This window comes from Carcharodon carcharias, chromosome 14, assembly GCF_017639515.1.
Source record: "Carcharodon carcharias isolate sCarCar2 chromosome 14, sCarCar2.pri, whole genome shotgun sequence".
Lineage (NCBI taxonomy): Eukaryota > Metazoa > Chordata > Chondrichthyes > Lamniformes > Lamnidae > Carcharodon > Carcharodon carcharias.
Genome location: NC_054480.1, coordinates 126,675,357 through 126,694,526, shown reverse-complemented (window position 1 = coordinate 126,694,526; position 19,170 = coordinate 126,675,357). Strand labels below are relative to the sequence as shown.

The 19,170-nt window shown below is 44.6% G+C and overlaps 1 protein-coding gene across 5 annotated transcripts in view; it reads right to left on the bottom strand.

The window, feature by feature from the left end:
* Positions 1-19,170, bottom strand: part of LOC121287200 (cAMP-specific 3',5'-cyclic phosphodiesterase 4C-like) — a 286,241-nt gene that overhangs the window by 174,060 nt on the left and 93,011 nt on the right. For 2 of the 5 annotated variants that reach the window (XM_041204852.1, XM_041204855.1), the window contains exon 1: positions 1,928-2,196. The exons of the other annotated variants lie outside the window; for them this stretch is intronic. In XM_041204852.1, the coding sequence (XP_041060786.1) occupies positions 1,928-2,160 (233 nt within the window). In that variant the 5' untranslated portion in view covers positions 2,161-2,196. Of the gene's footprint in view, positions 1-1,927; positions 2,197-19,170 lie in introns of those variants that run through there. 5 annotated transcript variants of the gene reach the window in all.

Sequence of the window (19,170 nt, the reverse complement as noted above, 5' to 3'; positions counted from 1 at the left end):
TTACCCGCCCCCATTTGCCCTTGAGAAGATGGTGATGAGCCTCTGCCTTGAATGGCTTGCCATGTCAATTCAGAGGGCAGTTAACAGTCAACCACATTGCTGTGGGTCTGGCGTCTGAGGTCACATGTAGACCAGGCCAGTTTTTTAACCTGTCACTAATCTCCCTGAGACAGCATTTAGTCTCAGGGAACAGTGCACTCTTTCATGTGCATGCGTGGAAGAGCACACTTTGACAGTTGGAGATTCCCTGGGCCTTAATTGGCCTGCCCACTCAAAATGGCAGCGGGCCCCATTTCGGCGGTGGGGGTCGGCTGCCCGGCCGCCACCGAGCCAGTGGGGCCTGCCCGCCCACCAAGGGCAAAATTCTGCCCAATGTACTTTCGGTTGTTCATAACAGGCAGCAAATAGGCTGTACTCAGCAAGCCCTGCTCACAAAACCTAACATTGTTAGATGTAATTCTGCTATTGGGCAGCACTCGCTGAACAATCCTGAGTGTACTAATAGCTACACTAACAACCAATTTAAGGTAATCAGTCAAGCTCATAATGTGGCTTATTTACACTTGCTACCCTTGTCCTTCTAGGAGGTGGTGGCTATGGGTTTGGGAGAGTTCAACTCCATTGCTTGTCATGGTCAAACACCATTCTCATGATAAACAAGCTCTGGACTAGAACAGTTTAAGGTTAAACAGAAAGTGAACTGAAATCCCAGGGATCAAACTCAAGGAAAATCAATTCTCTTCAGAAGTGAAAGGGCTGACTGCTCAAAACATCTATTGCCAGCAAAGTGCAGCCATCAAAATAATTTTCTCTGGTTTTTTGAAGCAATGTTTGTGTGCTGGAAAAGGAGATGGATTTCAGTGCTGGGGTTCAAACACATGCTCATTGCAGGAGCACAGAATTGGAACAGCACCACCTTCAAAGTCACACACCATCCTGACTTGGAACTACATTGCCGTTCCTTCATCATCACCGGGTCTGAATTCTGGAATCCTCTAACATTGTGGTGTTATCAGACAGCAGTGAATCAACATGAAGGCAGCTCATCAGCCAGGTAAGCAGGGAAAATATCAGACAGGGTTCCTGCTCCTGATCCCTATCAGGAAACCCAGTTATAGAGGGTGTCTTATTACATAATATATACAGTGTTTTACCCAGTAATATATTGAGTGTTATTATATAATATAGTGTTTTACCTAGTAGTCATGTGTTATTATACAATATATAGCGGTGTGCCCAGTAACACATAGTGTGTTATATAATATAGTTATATCCAGTAACACTTGGAGTGCTATTATAATATAGTGTTATACCCAGTATTACATGTTGTGTTATTATATTATATATTTAGTATTATGGAATCAAGTTTCCTGGTTTAAATTTCAAACAATGTTTGGCAGTTAACTGTTAGTCACCATCAACAGGTGGATTCTTCATGGCAATGCCTCTACCAATCAGAGTCCACTTGCTAACCAATCAGCACTCTCTTCTCATACAGTATAATTTGCTGTTTTCCTCTTACATTGCATTGTTGGAAATTATCCTGATGAGTACAAGATGAAAAACTTCAACAAACTGTCTCTTTTTTCAGCAATACTCAAGTTCTGGACTACCAAATAACGAGTAATATATAGAGCTTTGTACCCAGTAACACACAATGTTATACTGTAGTGTTATACCCAGTAACAGGGTTATTACATAATATATACAGTATAATGCCCAGTTCCACTGTTATTATATACAGTCTTATATCCAGTGTGTTATATATTTTAGAAACATCTTGACCTGGTACTAAGTCCAATCTCCTCTCAGCCCATAGCTTGTCTTGGTGTGATGTTATAATAAAATTAAATTCTCACCTCTCCTCACACCTGGAACTGGTTGCAACTTGACCAAGTTTGGCCTGTTACCAAGTTTGCGCCCTTACCAGGTTTGCGCCACTGTGAATCGGCGCTGTAGACGGATACTCCTGTTCATCATGAGCTTGCGGAAGAGCAATGGGGAATTCCTTGGCGAGTTCCTCGGAGAAGCTATGGGGGAGACATTGGGAGATTTTCCGGAGGGTCTGGGACCTGAGAGTAAGCTCTTCCCAGCCTGGGATCGCCCTTCAGCCGCGCTATCTTCACACACAGGGCGAGCTTCTTCCTTCACCAATGCCATGCCAGTTGCCAGAGGGGAATTCAGCTCTTCTTTCTGGTCAGTCTGAGGTCTCTCTCCCCCAGCTTCACCTCCTTCCGACATTGTGTGAAACAGGGTCCACAAAATGAGGGGTCACTTCATTCGCAGATTCTCAGAGGAACATTTGGAGTTTCTGAAGAGTTTCTCGGGATTGGAGAAAGTACATTTTCGCCCTCACAACAATTTCTTTCTTCCCAACAACTTAAAAAAAGAGCTTCACTTGGCACAGAAACTCTGCCCAGCTGACTTGTATTCAAATGAATTTCTGTTTAATTATACTTAGAGCAACGAAGCTGAAACACAGAAATATCTTCAGGGAAAGTGTGGAGCTAGGGATATCAGCAAAAGAAACTTTGTAAAAGCGGGGAGGAAGATGTTGCTCCCAGCTCTCGATTTGATTTATAACCTTCCCCGAAATCCGAAGAGGAACCAGTGCAGAACAAAAGCAGAACCCTCAGCGGAAAAGTAGCAGCCAGTTAACTCTCCAAGCTTCCTCCCCCTGGTCAAAGGAGAGTTCGGGGAAGTTTCAAAGTCCAGAGGAACGGTTCCTTACGAGACATTCCCCCAAATAAAATGATAATCGCTTGCCCAGCTCAAAGTCAGTCCTCCTCATGACAACACAACTAAACAGCCAAACAAAAAACAAGGGTTTGCAGCCCAGAAGTTGAAAAGTTCAAGAAGATACAAAATTGTTTCAGTTGCAGATATGTCTACTGCTGAGGAGAGTTAGAGAAAATCCTCACCTTTTATTTCACATGTTGCTTATTCTAAATTTCAAAACTTTGCCCTTGTGCCAGCCTTGGAGAGATTTTATCCCCCTCTCGCTCTCACTAACTCTGACCTCTTTCAGATGTTTACTTTGGGAATTTCTTTCCCCTTCCGAATCACCCCTCCCTCAAATAGCCACCGAATATTCACATTGAGGTCACTTAAAGGGACGGTTGTCTCCCAAAACATTTTTAAAAAATGCTCCTGATTTTTTAAAAATTAAAGTTCATACAAAGAGGACATTTTCATATGATAGAGCCACAATTTGTTAGGAAGGTCTGGGAAAGATTATGAGGTGGGCGGGGGGGGGGGGGTGGGATTTGAAAACAAAGAAGAGAATTTTAAAATTGAGGTGTTGCTGCACCAGGAGTCAATGTAGGTCAATGAGCACAGGGAGTGATGGGTCTCTTCGCTAGACAAATTGCCTTGTTGCCAGAACGTTCGATCTGGAAAAGGAATGATCAGAATAAAATAGCAGACCCTGCAGTAACTTAATGCTGCAATGGTGAAGGGGGGAAGGGGTGGGGCAGGGGGCAACTATGTGAATGAATTTTAAAAATCTCAAACCTCTCCATGGCCTCACCACTCCCTGTAACTTTCTGCAGTCCCACGACTTTCCAAGATACCTTCACTCCTCCAATTCTGGCCTCGAGTACGTTCCCAATTTTAAATCATTCCACTAATGGCAGCTGCGTGCTCAGCTGCCTGAGTTTGCGTTCTGGAATTCCCTCCCTAAACCTCGTTGTCTCTCTCTTCTCCTTTAAGAGGCTCCTTAAAACATGCCTGCTTTTGGTCACCTGCCCTAGTATCTCAATATGTAGCTTAGTGTTAAATTGTGGTTGGTAATGTTCCTTTGAAGTTGCCTTATAAATGCAAGTTGTTGTTGCTTGCTGTGAAAGAACAAAGGTGGGCTGAATGGCTGTCTCCATCTGTGTGACCTTGTCATCACTCTGATCGCACGATAAACATGTTCACTACGGGCCCTTGAGTGTGGATCAAACTAACAATTCAACTCTAGGCCAGGCTCCAGCCCATTAGATTAACATTGCACTGCCTCCTCCACCCACTCCGTAACTGTCGACTCCTTTGTGACCCAGCCTCCACTGCTGTCTGGGAAAGAGAATTCCAAAGATTAATGACTCTCTGAGAAAAGAAATTCCTCTTCAATTTGAAGTCAGTATTGGCTGAGCGGAGAGCACACTCGTCTCGGGGGGGTCACGGTGCCTTGAGTTCAAGTACCATGCCAGAAACTTGAGCATGAACTCCAAGCTGTTATTCCCAGTGTGGTACTGAGGGATTACTGTGCTATCAGAAGTGCCATTTTTTGGATGAAGCGTGAAACCCTCTCTGCCCTCTTGGGCAGATGTAAAAGTTCTCATATCGGTATTTCAAAGTAGAGCAGGACAGTTCTCCTCAGTGCTGTGGACTAATTCTCTTCTTCTTAGTTCATCCCTCTGGTCGAGGATGACTTGCTTCCACACTAAAAATAAGTTCTCAGGTGACTGAAGATTCCAATGCGTGACCTACAGTCTCTGTCACAGGTGGGGCAGATGGTGGTAGGGGGAATGGGTGGGTGAGGTGCCCGGGTTGCCACACGCTCCAGCTGGGTGGGGTACCCATGTTGCCACACGCTCCGGGTGGGTGGGGTACCCAGGTTGCCACACGCTCCGGGTGGGTGGGGTACCCATGTTGCCACGCGCTCCTTTTGCTGTAGTTCGGCTCCAGCTAACCTTTGGCGATGAGACTCGGAGGAATTCAACTCCTTCCCGGATACTTTCCCTTCACTTCGGGCGGTCTTGGGCCAGGGGTTCCCAGATGTTGGTGGGGATGTTGCACTTTTTCGTGGAGGTTTTGAGTGTTTCCTCTGCCATGTGGAAGCTCCGAGTAGAGCGCTCGCTTGGCGAGTTTCGTGTCAGACATGCGGACGATGTGGCCGCCCAGTGGAGCTGATCGAGTGTGGTCAATGCTGCGATTTTGGGGAAGTTGGCCTGAGTGAGAACACTGACATTGGCGCGTCTGTCCTGCCAAGGGATTTGCAGGAATATTTATCTCTCAACCACCATCACTAAAACAGCTTATCTGGTCTTTGATCTCAGTAATACATGTGGGATCTTGCAGTGCAAAAATTTGCTCCTGTGTTTCCCACATTACAACAGTCACTTGAAAAGCACTTCATTGGTTGTGAAGCACTTTGGAATGTGAAAGGCAGTGTATAAATGCAAGTATTTTAGGGACATAGGTCATGCCTGGGACCTGTCAATACTGAGCACAATTTAGACTGCACATGGCCCACGTCACTGGATGGGGTGAATATTGAACCTACCAGTGTGCAGGAGCTGAATTAACAGCAACAAAGCTTCAGGTATTATCAAAGAATCTTACAGCACCAAATCAGCCAATCAGCCCCCTGTGCCTGTGCTGTCTCTGCGAAACTCGCCAGGGCTCCTTCGACAGCACCTTCCAAAGCCGCAACCTCTACCATCCAGAAAAACAAGGGCAGCAAATAGATGGGAAAACCACCACCACCTGGAAGTTCCCCTCCAAGCCACTCACCACCCTGACTTGGAAGCATAATCGCCGTTCCTTCACTGTCGCTGGGTCAAAATCCTGGAATTCCCTCCCTAACAGCACTGTGGGTGTACCTACACCAGAGGTTCAAGTTGGCAGCTTACACCACCTTCTTAAGGACAATTAGGAATGGGCAACAAATTCTGAACTTGTCAGTGACCTGCACATCCCATGAAAGAATAAAAAAAGTTTGTACCCCTCTCCCTGCTCTTTTCCCATTGCACTGTATTTTATTTCCTTTACATGTATTTATCCAATTCACTTTTGAAAATTATTACTGAAGCTGTTACCTCTCTCCTTTCAGCCAGTGCATTCATAATCACAACAGCTTGGTGAGTAGAGAAAATTCTCATCTCCACTTCTCGTTCATTTGCCAAATATCTTAAAACTAATTCTGTGTTCCCTGGATCGCTTTTAATTCAATTCCCCCAGTCACTCACACAGAAGGAGTATTAGTACCTCCCAACAATGCCAACAGAGACATTGATGGTAATAAAATGCCTGCAGAAATTACTTATTTTTTCTTGTCAACACTCGATCTTTTTCTATGTTTCTAGAAGTCTCCTAATGCACAGGTCCTCTTCCCACTCCTCCTTAAGTGTGTGTATAATGGCCTTGTCAGAATTAGAGATGATATCATCAGAAAAAGAAATCTTTTGACTCGGAACTGTCACCACAGCATCAAGCATTCTGTTGGATAGAATTACCCCAACATTACTGCAACAACCTGGTTTTAAAGAAAACTCCTGCAAATTCCACATGAAATTTCTCTCTCTCACACACAATCTTTACCCGCGTGCCTCAGACTGTGATTGGTGTTTGTAAAACACTTCAATAAGGCTTTTTTTGTTACTCTGACTGTATTAGCTGGCAAATGCATCAAGGCAGAGACAGTTAAAGGAATAGAAAGAGAGAGAGAGAGAGAGAGAGAGTGAGACAAAGAATGATACAGAGGACAAAAAGAGTGATACAGAATGAGACAGTGGAAGGTGCATAGATAGAAAAAGAGAAAGAAAGTCAGAGAAATAAGTTAAGGAGTGAGAGACGGACAAAAGAAGGAGAGAGATAAAGAGTGAGAGAGTGAGAAAGAGGGACTGAGACTGCTGCTCCTAGTTTGTATGTTAAAGAGGAGAAAATGAGAGAAACAGACAGAAACACAATGAGGCAGAGACATACAGAGAGTGGAAGAAAGGGAGAAGCAGACAGGGAGTGAGAAAAGCAGAGACAAAACAAGGGAGATGGACAAATCAGTGGAATAAAAGAATAAAATAATGAAAGAGAAAATTAAAGAGAAAAATAAAGTGACAGAGCAAAAAAAAAAGTAAGGTGGAAAATAGACAGAATCAGAGAGAAAAATAGAGAGAAATAATGTCACAGGGACAGAGGGACTGAGGAGGTAAAACAGTGACAAAGATGAAAACCTACAGGGAGCAGTGGCTCAATTTCCATTTCAGACCCACATTTGAGCCCTGGCCTGGGGGTGAGGTGGGAGGGAGGGGGTCCCCCTTGCGGTTTAAAGGAAGGAGTTTGATGGACAGGATCTATGCGAATGTCTCCAGCTTGAGTTGTTTTTCTTTCAGCAAGATCACCATCAGGAACAAAGACCATGGCTGATTTCACTCAGTCCCTGTCAAGTGGTGCTGAGGCTAAAACCCAGCAGCACCTTCCCAACCCCAGGTAAGCCTGGGATCTTCCTGTGCCTGGCTCAGTGAGGGGAGGGGGCATCTATCCACAACTGGAGGGGCTATGGTGTCTGTACACAGTAGCCTATGTGACTCAGAAATGGCAGTGCTGCTAATGGGGAGTGGCTTGCTTGAATATACAGCCTCCCAGTGCGAACAATCCCCAATCCTTCCAGCCACATATCTTCAAGGTTGCCTATGTTTTCAACACTAGTTGGAGCAGGAACTCAGGGTGAGTCACTCTGGCAGCTGGTCCTTTCCCAATCTGACTATTTACCACCAGAGTTTTTAACCTTCAAGGAAGGTCAGGGAGACCTGCTCAGGATAGTGTTCCAGGAGCCAGAGTACAGATCAGAGAATCGATGCTTTTGGGTTGGAGCCCTGCCTTGGTTCGCGCGTGACTAACTCGCGTCAATCTCCATGCAGCCATCACCTCCTGTCACTCGTTGACTCACAGTGGCTCCCAATCCAGCAACATCTCACTTTTAGAAACCTCATCCTTGTGTTCAAATTCCCCTCCAGCCTCTCCCTCCTCACTACCTCTGCAGCCTACAGCCCCACAACCCTCTGAACTTTGATGTTTCTGGAACTTTAACTTAATATTGACCTCCAACATGTGTCACTTCAAGTTTCTAACATTTCACCCCCAGATAACAGTTTTAATAGTCAGTCATTATCCATGGAACAGCTGGGGTATGATGGGCGCTACGTAAATGCAAGCTCTCAGCGTTCTGTGCCAAAGTTTTTTTTGAAGTCATTATGCCACCTTGACAAAGCCAAAAATAGACTAAAACGCCATCATATTTATCCCTAGTTTAAGGGTTTGTTGATTACGTGGGACGTGGAACTGTCAATCAAATCAGAACCTTTCCAGTGAATGGGGGTATTGGGGGTTGGGGAGGGGGTGATGGTGTGGGGAGGTTGGGGGGGGTGGGGGGGCTGGGCGGTGGGGGGAGGTAAGAGGGCTTCCAAGTGGACACAATTTAAGTTGGGGGTAAAGGTGTGGGGTGGCGGGGCGGGGACTGGGGAGGGGGGCTGCAAAATGAGGTCTCAGAGTAGAGGAGCCTGGATAACATTCTCCCTGGTGGCAGTCAGGTACTTCCAGCTACATAGTGAAAGGGCACTGGAGAGGCACCAATAGTGCCTACTGCCTGGATGGGAATTCGGATTTCCCACAAATTCTGGTAGTGTGATCAGTGATGGGAACAGTCACAGGATTAATGCTGGCACTGCCCCTTTCAAATTCAAAGACTCACTGTTGTCCCAGAAATAAATGCAATTTGCAAAAATTGGATGAGTCAACTTGAATTTTCTAACTTTTGAAAAAGAAAAGAGAAATATTAAATGTTCCTCTGAGCTTAAATCTCCAACACTCAGAACTGCACTCCATGCTTCTCTATCCCACCAAATGCAGTAACAATCTCCCAGTAAATGGATGAAAGAACTGGACACAGCACATCTGTGCAACTGCAAGGAATGACTGAGTTTGCACAAACCAGCCAGAACTAAGTAGACAAACAGCAATCCCTGCAGTAGAGTTATTGACTTGCTAGATCAGGACATTTGGTGAATTTGTCACTCAGTTTTATCACTTCATAGACTCACTCCTAAGTCTGGGACACAGTCAGTTAAACATCCATCTAAGTACAGGCTCAAGGGAATGAATGACCCACTTCTGTTCCTATGTTTGGAAAACTCCTTAAGGAGCTCTGATAGTAGATGCATTTGAGGGGAAGCTAGATATATCCACAAAGGAGGAAAGGAATTGATGAGCTGATGAAGAAGGGTGGGAGGAGGCTCATGTGCAGCATAAACATCAGCATAGAGTAGTTGGGCTGAATGGCCTGTTTCTGTGCTGCAAATTCTATGTAACCTGGGAGATAAGCAAAGGCATGAGGAAAAATTGATGCCAAACTTAAACAAGACCATTTAGGCAATGAGTTCAAGGTTGGGCCAACAGTATATCATATAGATCAGTAAATGTTTGATGGGAAGTATCTAGGGAGCTTTACTTTTATCTAACTCACTCCTGGACTGTTTGACAGAAGATTATAGAGGGAGTCTAACCCCGTGCTGTACCTGCCCTGGGAGTGTTTGATGGGGACAGTGTAGAGTGAGCTTTACTCTGTATCTGACCCCGTGCTGTACCTGCCCTGGGAGTGTTTGATGGGGACAGTGTAGAGTGAGCTTTACTCTGTATCTGACCCCGTGCTGTACCTGTCCTGGGAGTGTTTGATGGGGACAGTATAGAGGAAGCTTTACTCTGTATCTAACCCCGTGCTGCACCTGTCCTGGGAGTGTTTGATGGGGACAGTGTAGAGGGAGCTTTACTCTGTATCTAACCCCGTGCTGCACCTGTCCTGGGAGTGTTTGATGGGGACAGTGTAGAGGGAGCTTTACTCTGTATCTAACCCCGTGCTGCACCTGTCCTGGGAGTGTTTGATGGGGACAGTGTAGAGGAAGCTTTACTCTGTATCTAACCCCGTGCTGCACCTGTCCTGGGAGTGTTTGATGGGGACAGTGTAGAGGAAGCTTTACTCTGTATCTGACCCCGTGCTGCACCTGTCCTGGGAGTGTTTGATGGGGACAGTGTAGGGGGAGCTTTACTCTGTATCTAACCCCGTGCTGTACCTGCCCTGGGAGTGTTTGATGGGGACAGTGTAGAGGAAGCTTTACTCTGTATCTGACCCCGTGCTGCACCTGTCCTGGGAGTGTTTGGGCTGTGGAGCTTCAGTCATTGAGTATGTGCAAAGCAGAGTTTGATAGATATCTAGATACCAATGACATCAAGGGATACAAGGATAGTGTGGGGAGATGGTGTTGAGCTAGAAGATCAGCTATGATCTAGTTAAATGACGGAGCAGGCTCGAGGAGCTCAATGGACTACTCCTGCTCCTCTGTTTGTTTGTTTGATGGGACAGGCTTGAGCAACTGCACAAACACACAGAGGATTTGGAAACAAAACAAAGAGCAGGTTCATTGCTGTACATTAAATTCTTTAAGTTCGATGGTGGATGATAAAGGTCAATGTCATAAACTTGATCAAAGCATCATCTAAAATTGATTAAATCCACAATGCTGTGTTGTTTATGGCCTTGTCTGTTGTTTAATCATCTCTGGGATGTTTTTGCAGTGCCCAAATCTGATAATCATCCATCGACTAACATTTATCAAGTTCTCTACCACTTAGTTTGAGTGAATCAGCTGAATTAATTCCAGAAAGTACACACATCAATTCATACAGCACAAAAGGAGGCCATTCGGTCCATCAAGCCTGTGCCAGATCTTTGAAAGAGCTATCCAATTAGAACCACTCTCCCTGTTCATTCCCCATAGCCCTGCAAATTTTCCTTTTCAAGAATTTATCGAATTCCCTTTTGAAAGTCACCGTTGAATCTGTTTCCATGCCCATTCAGGCAGCTGGATGATGTTAACTCACTGCATAAAACATCTTTCCCTGTGATATTTTGAGAATTTGAATTCCGTTTTTCAAAATAAAAAACTGGTATCAGGAAAAATGACCATGAATCTGTCGGATTATTGTGAAAACCCAATGGTTCACTAATGTCCCTTTACCGAGGGAAACATCCTTGAGCTGTGCCTAATGTGAATCCTGTCACACACCTACACCATTGCCTTGTAACTACCCTCTGATGTGGCTGTTCAGTCCTGTCAAAGCAGAAGATGTTTGCGAGGCAAAATAGGGTTGTGCAATAAATAACCAATGATATTCTTGACTGCAATATTCTTATTGCTACAAATAACTTTACAAAGTTAATCTCCCTCTACACTGTCCCCATCAAGCACTCCCAGGGCAGGTACAGCACGGGCTTAGATACAGAGTAAATTCCCCTTTACACTGTCCCCATCAAACACTCCCAGAACAGGTACAGCATGGGGTTAGATACAGTGTAAAGCTCCTTCTACACTGTCCCCATCAAACACTCCCAGAACAGGTACAGCACGGGGTTAGATACAGAATAAAACTCTGAAAATGTATGAAGGGAGTTTGTTTTACTTTTCCCAGAACTTTGTGTTAGGTTTAGTGGTGAGATCTGCACGGCTTTGTACAGCTTTCGCTATTCAACTCGCATTTCACAATTTCTTTAGGGAATAAAATGGTTGTTTATAAAAATGCAAATATCAAATCAACAGCACCAAATGTGGGAGGATAGCACATGAGCTGCTGACGGTTATTAGTGAGAGATAGAGTTGCTATACATGAACACAGCACAAGAGGGCTCTCACGCAACAGACACAAAACCTTTATCACCGAGAACTTGATCTACTGCTCAGTGTTACTGTCAATCTTCCTGTCCTATTCCTCCCAAAGTCCCAGATACAACGTGAAAGCCGTGGTTCACTGGGTAGCACTCTTGCCTCTAAAGGTCAGAAGTGGACTCAAGTCCTACTCAAGCACATAATCCAGGCTGACTGTCCCAGTACAGTACTGAGTGAGTCCTGCACTGTCCCAGAGGTGCCGTCTTTTAGAATGAGATGTTAAACCCTGGCCTTGTCTGTCCACTCAAATTGACGTGAGAAATCCCTGGGCCATTATTGGAAGTTGGCCAAGGGAGTCCACCCTGATGTCAATATTTAGCTCTCAATCATCAACCCTAAAAAAAATTAATCCGTTCTTCATCACATTGCTAGTGTGGGATCTTGCTGTGTTCAAATTGGTTGCTAAATGACCTCTTCTTTTCTTTACTCTTTGCCTGCACCAGCCAATTTCCATAGTATTTGCTGCAATCTCCATTCATCCTCCCACTTGCTCATTAGAACAGCATTCTTCATCTAAATGTGATTTGTTAGCTTGGTGTCTCACACCCAAGTACCAATATTACCCTGACAACCTTCCAGCTCTCTGAATCATTTGAAGCATGCACACCTGGACTTTGCTCTTCTCTACACCTGTCTGTTCCCCAGTGATGCTTCATCTGCTGTACAAATATTAAAAACCAACACACTGTGTAATTGACATAAGAGAATCATCCACCCAATTTTATTTTGTGAATCAAATGCCCAGGTTGTGGTTTGAATAACTCCCAACAGCAATGACTTGGGTCAAAATAAACTGAGAAGTCAACAAGGAAACTGATTAGTGCAGAGGGGAGATAGCACATGTGAGAATCAGGGGAAAGGTCAGTTTTGGAATTTAATGCAGATTTGTGTGGAAGGGACATTAACCCGTGCCTCATTAGGAACATATACTCCTCATTGTTCCTCTCCAAGAACACTGAGGCAGTTCATTCATCTCTATCGAGTGTCATGTTCTGTTCCTTTCTTACATTTCCCAGGACAGTTAACAATGCCCATTTATGGCTGGCACCAGCACCAGCAGCACAGTGGGCAGTGCTTTTGTCTTGGAGTCACAGGATTTCAGGTTTAAGTCCCCAATCTTGAGGCTCGAGCCCCAATCTCTTCATTGCTCCCCCCTCATGGACCTGAGAGATGATAATGGATGTCACTGTGGGATTGTTTGTTGGGGACAGCGTAGAGGGAGCTTTACTCTGTATCTAACCCTGTGCTGGTGTGGGTGTGAGGAGCTGTAACAGGGGACTAGGTAGGTAGGTAATTAGCCATAGTCCGATGGACAGTAAACATCTCTTTCCATTAGACGGAGAAACTTGTGATGTGGGCTTCACTGGCTGGGCCAGCATTTATTGCCCATCCCTAGATGCCCTTGAGAAGGTGGTGGTGAGCTGCCTCTTGGACCACTGCAGTCCATGTAGTGTAGGTACATCCAATGCTGTTAGGAAGGGACTTCCAGGATTTTGACCAGCGATTGTGAAGGAACGGTGATACATTTCCAAGCCAGGATGGTGACTGACTTGGATGGGAACTTATAGGTGGTGGTGTTCCCAAGTATTTGCTGCCTTTGTCCTTCTAGGTCGGAGTGGTCATGGATTTGGAAGGTGATGCCTAAGGAGCCTTGTTGAGTTCCTGAAATGCATCTTGTAGATGGTACACACTGCTGTTACTCTACGTCAGTGGTGGAGGGAGTGAATATTTGTGGATGTTGTGCAAATCAAGCGGGCTGCTTTGTCCTGGATGGTGTCAAGTTTCTTGAGTGTTGTGGGAGCTGCACTCATTCATGCAAGTGGGGAGTATTCCATCGAACTCCTGACTTGTGCCTTGTAGATGGTGGACAGGCCTTGGGGAGTCAGGCGTTGAGTTACTTCTTGCAGGATTCCCAGCCTTTGACCTGCTCTTACAACCACAGTATTTATATGGCTAGTCCAGTTCAGTTTCTAGTCAGTGGTAACTCCCAGGATGTTGATAGTTGGGGATTCAGCAATGGTAATTCCATTGAATGTCAAGGGGTGATGGTTAGGTTCTCTCTTGTTGTAGATGGTCATTGCCTGGCACTTGTGTGGCACAAACGTTACTTTGTCATATAGCTTGAGGTGCACCGCTCCACATCAAGCATGGGGCAGGAAAAGAAGCAGGCCCCAAATGTGCCTCAGCTTGAATGGTAATTGAACCTGTGCTGGAACCCATAGCTATCCATCTAACCAACTGAGCTAACCGGCGCCCTAGCAGAGGGCTAGATGAGCTTTATTCCCACTTTCCAAATCACTTTTGTAGAGAATAATAACCAACATGAAGGTGAATGTGATGGAGGGTGGGAATTAACTGGAAAATTGAGCTAAGAGCAGATAAAAATGAGTTCAAAGATTAGTTCTTGGATGGGACTGCAGCTGAAGCACAAACACACAGATAGACACACACACGTCCAGGCACAAACAGAGAGAAATAGGAAACGGGGGCACTCAAGAATTTCTCTGCCGTTGGATTGTTTGATGTCTTTGATCAGTTGTGAATTTTCCAGGAAGGAGGTGAAAGTGGGTCTGCGTTCACCTCAAAAGAGTCGAACACCCACAAATCAGCCTTGAGCATCAGTTCATCACCCAGCAGCAGCGCAGTCCAGTCTCTCCCTCTCCATGTAGTTCCTTTCATTCCCTCAGGCTCTCACTGGGTTATCAGCTCCACTGGACAAACTGATCTGGTTCCTCACCTAAATGCACCATTCTTAATCCACCCGCCCTGATTGGGAGTCATCTGTGGACTATTGAACTGTGGGTTGCGTCACAGTTGAACCCAGTCCTCCCCTTGCTACAAGGTCATTTCCAGCAGATTTCATCAAAGAGTGGAGCCAAGGTTCCGATCACGCATGAGGGTTTGGTGCATTTAGCTCAAATGGTTCCTTCACTTCAAAGCGATGATGAAACCAATCGGTTAATCAGTTTGCTTTAGTGCATTTGCTACCAGTGTAATTCCCAGAAACAAGTTTGTGTATTTGACCAAAGCCGCCTCAGTGATTAATCACTGCCTCTAGGCACCTACTTCAGGTGCATCAGGTGATCTAAACAGCAATTGTTGGACAGAAGCAAACCGTAAAAGAGTGCAGAAACCGAGCACAGAGTGAGCCCATTTGGCCCATCGTGCCTGTGCTTTGCTAGAGTTCTCCAATTAATCTCACTCTCTTGCTCTTTCCCCCATAACCTTCTAAGTTGTTTGACTGCAAGCGTATAACTAATTCTCTGTTGAATATTACTACTTAATTGCTTCCAACATTCTTCCAGATCACAGCTCACTGTTAAAAAAAGTTCTCATGGTACCTCTGGTTTTTCACCTTAAATCTTTGTCCTTCCAGTTAATCACCCTCCTCCCACTGGAAACGGTTTCTCCTTATTTATTCTATTGAAGCCTTTCATCATTTTCAACATCTCCATTAAATCTCCGCTTAACCTTCTCTGCTCTAAGGAGATCAATCCCAGCTTATCCAGTCTCTTGACATATCTGAAGTCCCTCATTCCCAAGCAGAAACTCATCCCCACTCAAATAATTTCCCCTCTGTCTCTTGAAGTTGCTGATACTTTGGTAACAATAACTTGTGACTCTATAGTGCCTGTTGCATCTTCAGGATATCTCAAAGTGCTTTACAACCAATGATGTACTTCTGAAGAGTAGGTACTGTTGTAATGTAGGAAACATGGCAACCAGTTTGCACACAGCAAACTCCCACACACAACTTTGTGATAATGACCAGATAATCTGTTTCTCTAGTGTTGTTTACTGAGGGATAAGTATTGGTTACCAAGGAGAACTCTCCCAGTCTTCTCCAAAGTACCACCTGTTGAATGTTTTCTGTCCACTTGAGAGGGCAAATGAGGCTTTTGTTTAACATCTCCTCTGAAAGAGGTGGTAATTACTGCCCCATTAACACCAGACTTGAGTGATCAAAACTGACCCCAAACACACGAGAGATGCACACAGAAAGAGATGGCGTGAGACAGTGGGAGATAGAGGCTGTGAAACAATAAGAGAGGGAGAGACTGAGAAACGCAAAAAAACAGGAAAGTTAATAGAGAAAAGTAAGTACAAGATAAAGTTGACTTTCTGAGCCAGTGCTTTACAGCATCACAGTAACCTGTGACTGACACGACCTACACCTCATTATTATTAACTGCCCTGACTTTTGCAACAATGAATTACACCATGAAAAGCAGCAATTCAATCGGGGGGCGGGGGGAGGGCCTTGAGTGCTGACCAGATAATTAAAACATAGGAATTTTCCTTCCTGTGATCCCTGCACGGGTTCCTTCCTCACTGTCACTGTCCCACACCTGACCAGGAACTTGGGCACAAGCCGCTGAAGTCTGGGCTAATGTACGGTTGCCAACACTGGTTGGACCATACCTGGAATTTTTATCATGAGACCTCCTGCCTTGAACTGCCCTGTCCCATTAAAAAACAACCTTTAGACAAAAAACTCCAATAACTAATAAACAAGCGTTTAAAAAATACGACAAAAAGCACAATTTATTTTTAATTTCCCTATGATTTTTCTCCCTGGGGAGTTGTTCTCAACAATATTCTGGAGATTAATCTTTAATTCCTGCAGACTCCAGGCTAATCCTGGGGAGTTGGCAACTAGTACTGAGGCACCACCAAAGTTCCTCAAGTAATTTGCAACTGTTATTAAATAATTTCCATCTAACCACGGACAATTAAAAAAAATACCCTCCAATCAAATAAGAAATAACTGTTTGATGGTGTAGATTTGTTTTTAAATAAAGGAAGAAGTGTAGGAGTACAGAGAGCATTGAAGTCATGCTGAAACTTTATAAAACCCTGGTTAGGCCACAACTAGAGTATTGTGTCCAGTTCTGGTCACCACACTTTAGGAAGGTAGTGAGGATCCAAGAGGGTGCAGAACAGCTTTATCAGAATGGTTCCAGAGATGGGGGGGGTTTAGCTACAAGGTTAGGTTGGGGAAGCTTGGGGTTGTTCTCCTTAGTGTAAGGGAGACTGAAGAGAGATTTGATGGAGACGTACAAGATTATGTCAGGGGGGCAGGGTAGAAAAGGAAAAGCTGTTCCCATTAGCTCATGGTACAAGGTCTGGGGATACAGGCTTAAGGTGTTTTGGCAAGGCAGGAATGTAAGGAAGAACTTAGTTTTTAAAACACAGCGAGCGGTAATGACCTGGAACTCGATGCACATGAAGATGATGGAAGCGGAGACAATCAATGATTCCAAAAGGAAATTGGGCGGACACGTGAGTGAAATAAACAGGGCTATGGGAATAAAGCGAGGGAATGGGATTGTTCTGCCGAGAGCGGACATTGACTCAAAGGGCCGAATGGCCTTCTTCTAAGACTTTCTGTATAGAAAGTCTTAGAATCATAGAGTCATTTAACATAGAGGGATTTGAGTGTCCTTGCATATGAAATTAACATGCTCAAACAAGCAATTAGGAAGGCGAATGGTATATTGGCCTTTATTGCAAATGGGTTGGAATATAAGAGTAAGGAAGTGTTGCAGCAATTATGCAGGACTCTGGTGAGGCTACACCGAGATTACTGTGTACAGCTTTGGCTTCCATACCCAAGGAAAGATATACATGCCTTACAGGGGATGCAACAAAGTTTACAAGCTTGATTATAGGAACGAGAGGGTTTTCCAATGGGGAAAGATCGAGTGCAATGGGCTTTTGCTCTATGGAGTTCAGAAGAATGACAGATAATTTCAATGAAAAAGTATGTAAAGAGACTTGAGTATTTGAGAGAGTTTGATAGGATAGATGCTGACTGGATTCTCCCACCTGGCTGGAGAGTCTAGAACTGGGGATTATAGTCTCAGGGTAAAGGGTGAACCATTTAGGACTGAGAGGAGGAGAAATTTCTTCACCCAGAGGGTTGTGAATCTTTGGAATTCTCTACCCTAGAGGGTGGATGCTGAGTCATTGAGTATATTCAAGACTGAGATGAATCGCTTTTTGGTCGCTTAGGGAACAGCTGCCTCATTCTTGCCCAATCATTTAACCCAGCTAAATCTATTTGCTGTCTCTTTCCACTTTCCTCCTGTTTTACTCTCCTATCTTTGTGTCATCAGCAAACTTGGATGCATTATATTTCATTCCCTCATCTAAGTGATTGATATAAATTGTAAATAGCTGAGACTCGAGCACTGATTCTTGCTGTGCCCACTAGTTACAGCTGCCAACCTAAAAATTACCTGTTTATTCCTACTCTCTGTTTTCTGTCCATTATCTAATCCCCAATTGATGCTAATATATTACTCCCAGTCCCATGAGCCCTAATTTTGTGTAACAACCTCTTGTGCAGCACCTTATTGAGGATCCTATGTGTACATATATATTATGCTCACATACACACTTCTGTATAAAGCCTTGTACACCCACACATGGCAGGGAAGCACTTATAGTCCACACTGTGATAACGTCAATACTCCAGCCCACACACAGTAGAAACTTTGTCTGTTCCTGTACTGACATCCAAGGACTTTCACTCCTACACACATCAGGAGGGAACACGTGATATGTTCATTCTTTATTCCTCTCTCATCGCTATTATATCGGCTTCTGCTTCCTCAGACCTGATCAGGTCAGATCCAGTCTGGGCCCATCCCAATTTGCTCCATTCCTATCCAGGAGACAATCCACCACCATGGGCCACAATCTGGGAGACCTGGAGGTCCTCCAAAACTCACCCCAAAATGATGGGGGGGGAATCAATTCTTCACTGCAACCTTTTGAACGAGACTTTAAACCATGGCCTCACCGCCCTCTTTGGTGGACAGAAGCATTTCTTGGCAACTATTCAAGGAAGATCGGGGAAATCTCCTCGCTCTCCTCATCAATATTCATTCCTCAACACTAAAATGTAACAGAGCATCTGTTCAATTTCACATTGCTACTTGTGGGAGCTTGCTGTGCGCAAATTGGCTGATGCATTTCCTGCATTGCATCAGTGACTACACTTCATTTAAAGTGAATCACTAAGGGACATCCTGAGCTTGTGAAAGGCACTATATAAATGCAAGCTCTTTCTCCTGCAAAGCGTTAACAATCCTAGGTGATGCTCAAGAGCTGGGAAGTACACATCAGGAGATTATTTTAGATTAGTTTCTGCTCAGTCACCTTTCCAATAAGTTGAACACAGGTAGCCAAAGAGGAGCTTGCATCTTTATTCTTCGAGCAATAAAAAAGTCACCTGGAGGCCACAGGACCAACCATGAGGTTAAAAAAAAGGGCAGAATCAGGTTGTATAAACTGGGTGTGGTTTGGCTTCCATTCCTCCAGGATTGGCTGGAATCACCAGGAATTAAAAATTAATCTCTAGGACGCCAAGGAGGAAAAATTGTTAGGAGAGTTTTAAAATTTCCTTTGAACATTTTGCTTACTAATTATTAAAATATTGGAAGTGGTGTTTGCGGCAGGGCAATGGGGAGGCTGTTTGGATAATTCGTGACCGTCAGTCAGTCAGAAAACAGAGTCCACGGATGTTTGTTTGTGGGTCCCGATCCCACAGTCGGGAGAAAATGCCAGTCGGGAACATGGGGTCCTTGGGGGACCCCAAGGACAATTTGAGGAGGTGACCAATTGAGTGTCCTGGGAGTGTTTGATGGGGACAGTGTAGGGGGAGCTTTACTCTGTATCTAACCCC